General features: G+C 56.3%; 1 protein-coding gene across 1 annotated transcript in view; it reads right to left on the reverse strand.

The window, feature by feature from the left end:
- The window catches only part of KCTD7 (potassium channel tetramerization domain containing 7), a 7,676-nt gene extending 7,273 nt beyond the window's left edge, over window positions 1-403 (reverse strand). Inside the window, exon 1 of the mRNA XM_024744237.1 lies at window positions 116-403. Coding sequence (XP_024600005.1) covers window positions 116-259 — 144 coding nt within the window. The 5' untranslated portion in view covers window positions 260-403. The remainder of the gene's footprint in view (window positions 1-115) is intronic.
- Window positions 404-2,719: the final 2,316 nt, after the last annotated feature.

Genomic DNA, 2,719 nt, shown 5'->3' on the forward strand with positions numbered 1-2,719 from the left:
CCCACCCCTGCCTCAGCGCTGCAGCGCTGCTCACATCCCAAGGTCAGCTCTGCCTGGCACCGGCTCCTACCCCCGCGCCCCTTCCCGCACCCCCGCACGCCCTCGGTCCAGGTACCTCCTGCGGCAGGAGAGGCAGTGCGTGCCCCGCCTGCGTGGCTGTCGGGGTGGCCGGCTCCAGAAAGTCGTCTTCGGCGTCGGAGCTGGACATGGCACCGTCCGGGCGACGGCTGTCTGGCTCCCGCCCCGTGACTACCACCATCCCTCTGGCTCTGGGCAGTGGGCGCGGCTTCAGGCGGGCGGGAGGGCGGCGGCCCGGGTACTAGCACCCAGCAGCGCCTGGCATGACGCGGCGCGGCCGACGGGCGGGGCCGGAGGGGCGGAGAGCGCAGCGCGCGCGGGCCGGAGGGCCGTCGCTCCTTCAGCGCCGACGGACTCGCCGACCACCCTGACGACCGCAGGGCGACCGGTCTGACCCGGTCGCCTCCCGTTATTGGCCGAACCCCCGCTGGCTTCCTCCCCTGATTGGCAGGAAGCTCGCCCAATCGCAGAGCAGGCAGCGCTTTCAGCCAGCGTCTAAGTGGCCACCGGAGCCGGACCGGCTGGCCTGCCCTGCTCTGATTGGCCCTCTGGCCAGCAGGCGCGCCCCCTCCAGCCAGCTAACACTGGCTCGGCGCGCTGGGTGCGCGCGAGGCCCCCACCTCTAAGCCAGGCCTTCTTATAGGCTTGGGGGGTGGCTCCCGCGTCCAGGTCAACACCTAGAAACCTGAGACGAGAGAGGGCTAGTGACTTAATCGTTCGTACGTTTCCAGGGCAACGGGTCCTGTGCATCCCTGGGCGTCGAAGGCCAGGGAAATCTGGGAGGACCAGGTCACCTCAATGGAGAGCCTGAGCATCCTTTCCTGGAGGATTGTGAGGGAGGACGGCTGAGGTCACTGAGGTTGTAGGAGAGGAAGGGCAGCACTGCGACAGGGGCTGGCTCTCCTCTAACCACAAGGGTAAAACCTGGGTCTCCAGTCTTTCCTGATTGACTCAAGCAGCAGTCCGAAAAAGGAAACTCAAAATAGGGGCAGTTGAGTTCAATTAAGAATGACAGTGACTCTCCACCCTCTATGTGTCAGTTCTTCCGCTGGGCACCTGGAGACACAGATGGAAACAGGCCCTATCCAAAGAAGCTCACAGACTGCTGAGGCAGAGTCCAGCCTGGTCCAACACATCTGTCGGCAGCCTTGGATGCTGTGTCCCCTGGCATGACAGGGTCAGCTCAGAGACTCTCCTAGGGGGCCAAGGTTTTAGCTCTTCAAACCATTTTTACACCCAGTTCCTCATTTGAATCTCACATTGTTGTGACAGAAAAGGAAACTGAGTCCTAGAAGATTAGAATGGCTTCAGGGAGGTCAGCCGTGAGCAAGAGCCACAGCACTTCCTCTTTGGACCAATCACACTCCCAGCTGTTAGGAGTTTCCTAGGTCAGTGTTTTCTCCAAATATACTTGCATCAAAAGCACTGGAGGGAGAACTTGTTAAAATACAGATTCCCAGCCCTACCTCCAGAGAATCTGATTTAGTCCATCTGGGATGAAGCCCTTGAATTTGCATTCCTAACAAACTTCCAGGTAATTTTTTTTTAAATATTTATTTATTTGGTTGCGCCAGGTCTTAGTTGCAGCACGTGGGCCCCTTAGTTGCGGCAGGCGGGCGCCTTAGTTGTAGCATGCAAACTCTTAGTTGCGGCATGCGTGTGGAATCTAGTTCCCTGACTGGGTATCCAACCTGGGCTCCCTGCATTGGGAGCACGGAGTCTTATCCACTGCACCATCAGGGAAGTCCCACTCTAGGTAATTCTGATGCTGCAAGTCCTTGAATCACATTTTGAATGGCACTGCCCTAAAGAAGGCCCCCTGAGGCCATCTCTTAGCTATCACTACCTGCTCCAGCCTTTCTCAACAATATCTATAACAAAATTTCCTCTTTCCATCCTTTGGATGTTTCAGCTGTAATAGAAACTGCAATCAAAAGTGGCTTTAATAATAGGATAATTTTATTATCTTACATAACAAGAAGTCTGAGTAGATTCTGGGTTGGTTCATTAAGTAACGCAACAAGGAGTTACCTGGACCAGCTTCCTTCCATTTACCCACTCTGCCAGATGACCCCTCCTCCTCTAGGAATCCATATGAGGAAACCAGAGAGCTAAGGTCTATCAGAGTGATACCCTACACCTTAAAGCAAGGCTGTATAAAGAGAATGGGACAGGAGCCCCAGAGGCTCAGGAGGTAGGAAAATCCATGTGCAATCACGGTTATGTTACTGAATGTGTTGGAGTTTTCATCTTCCTCTTCGGCTGAGGATTTCCTTCAGGAATATAGTTTCCCAGTTGGTTCTGTTTACACGGTGGGGAGAAGTCCAAGGGCAGCCGCCTGGAATGAGGACTTGCTGACTGAGTAGGCAGGGGCTGGAGCAGGCGTTCTGGGAAAGCAGGGCAGTTTGCTGGCAGTGGCCATCCCCACCCTGCAGTGAAATGACTTCCAGGCCAGTTCGCTTGAGGGCTGTAGGGAAGGGTCAGTGAGCCTCGGCGGGGGGTGAGGGGTGGGGTGGGGGTGGGGATGGGTAGCACATGGCCGCGCAGAGGTGTGGGCTGGTCTCAGAACACCAGCACTTATAGCCCTGGGATTACTTTTCCTCCAGGAGTCAACCAAAAAGAGTCCTACAGGCATGGAGTC

The sequence above is a fragment of the Neophocaena asiaeorientalis genome, unplaced genomic scaffold, assembly GCF_003031525.2.
Source record: "Neophocaena asiaeorientalis asiaeorientalis breed wild unplaced genomic scaffold, Neophocaena_asiaeorientalis_V1.1 scaffold91, whole genome shotgun sequence".
NCBI classification, from domain to species: Eukaryota; Metazoa; Chordata; class Mammalia; order Artiodactyla; family Phocoenidae; genus Neophocaena; species Neophocaena asiaeorientalis.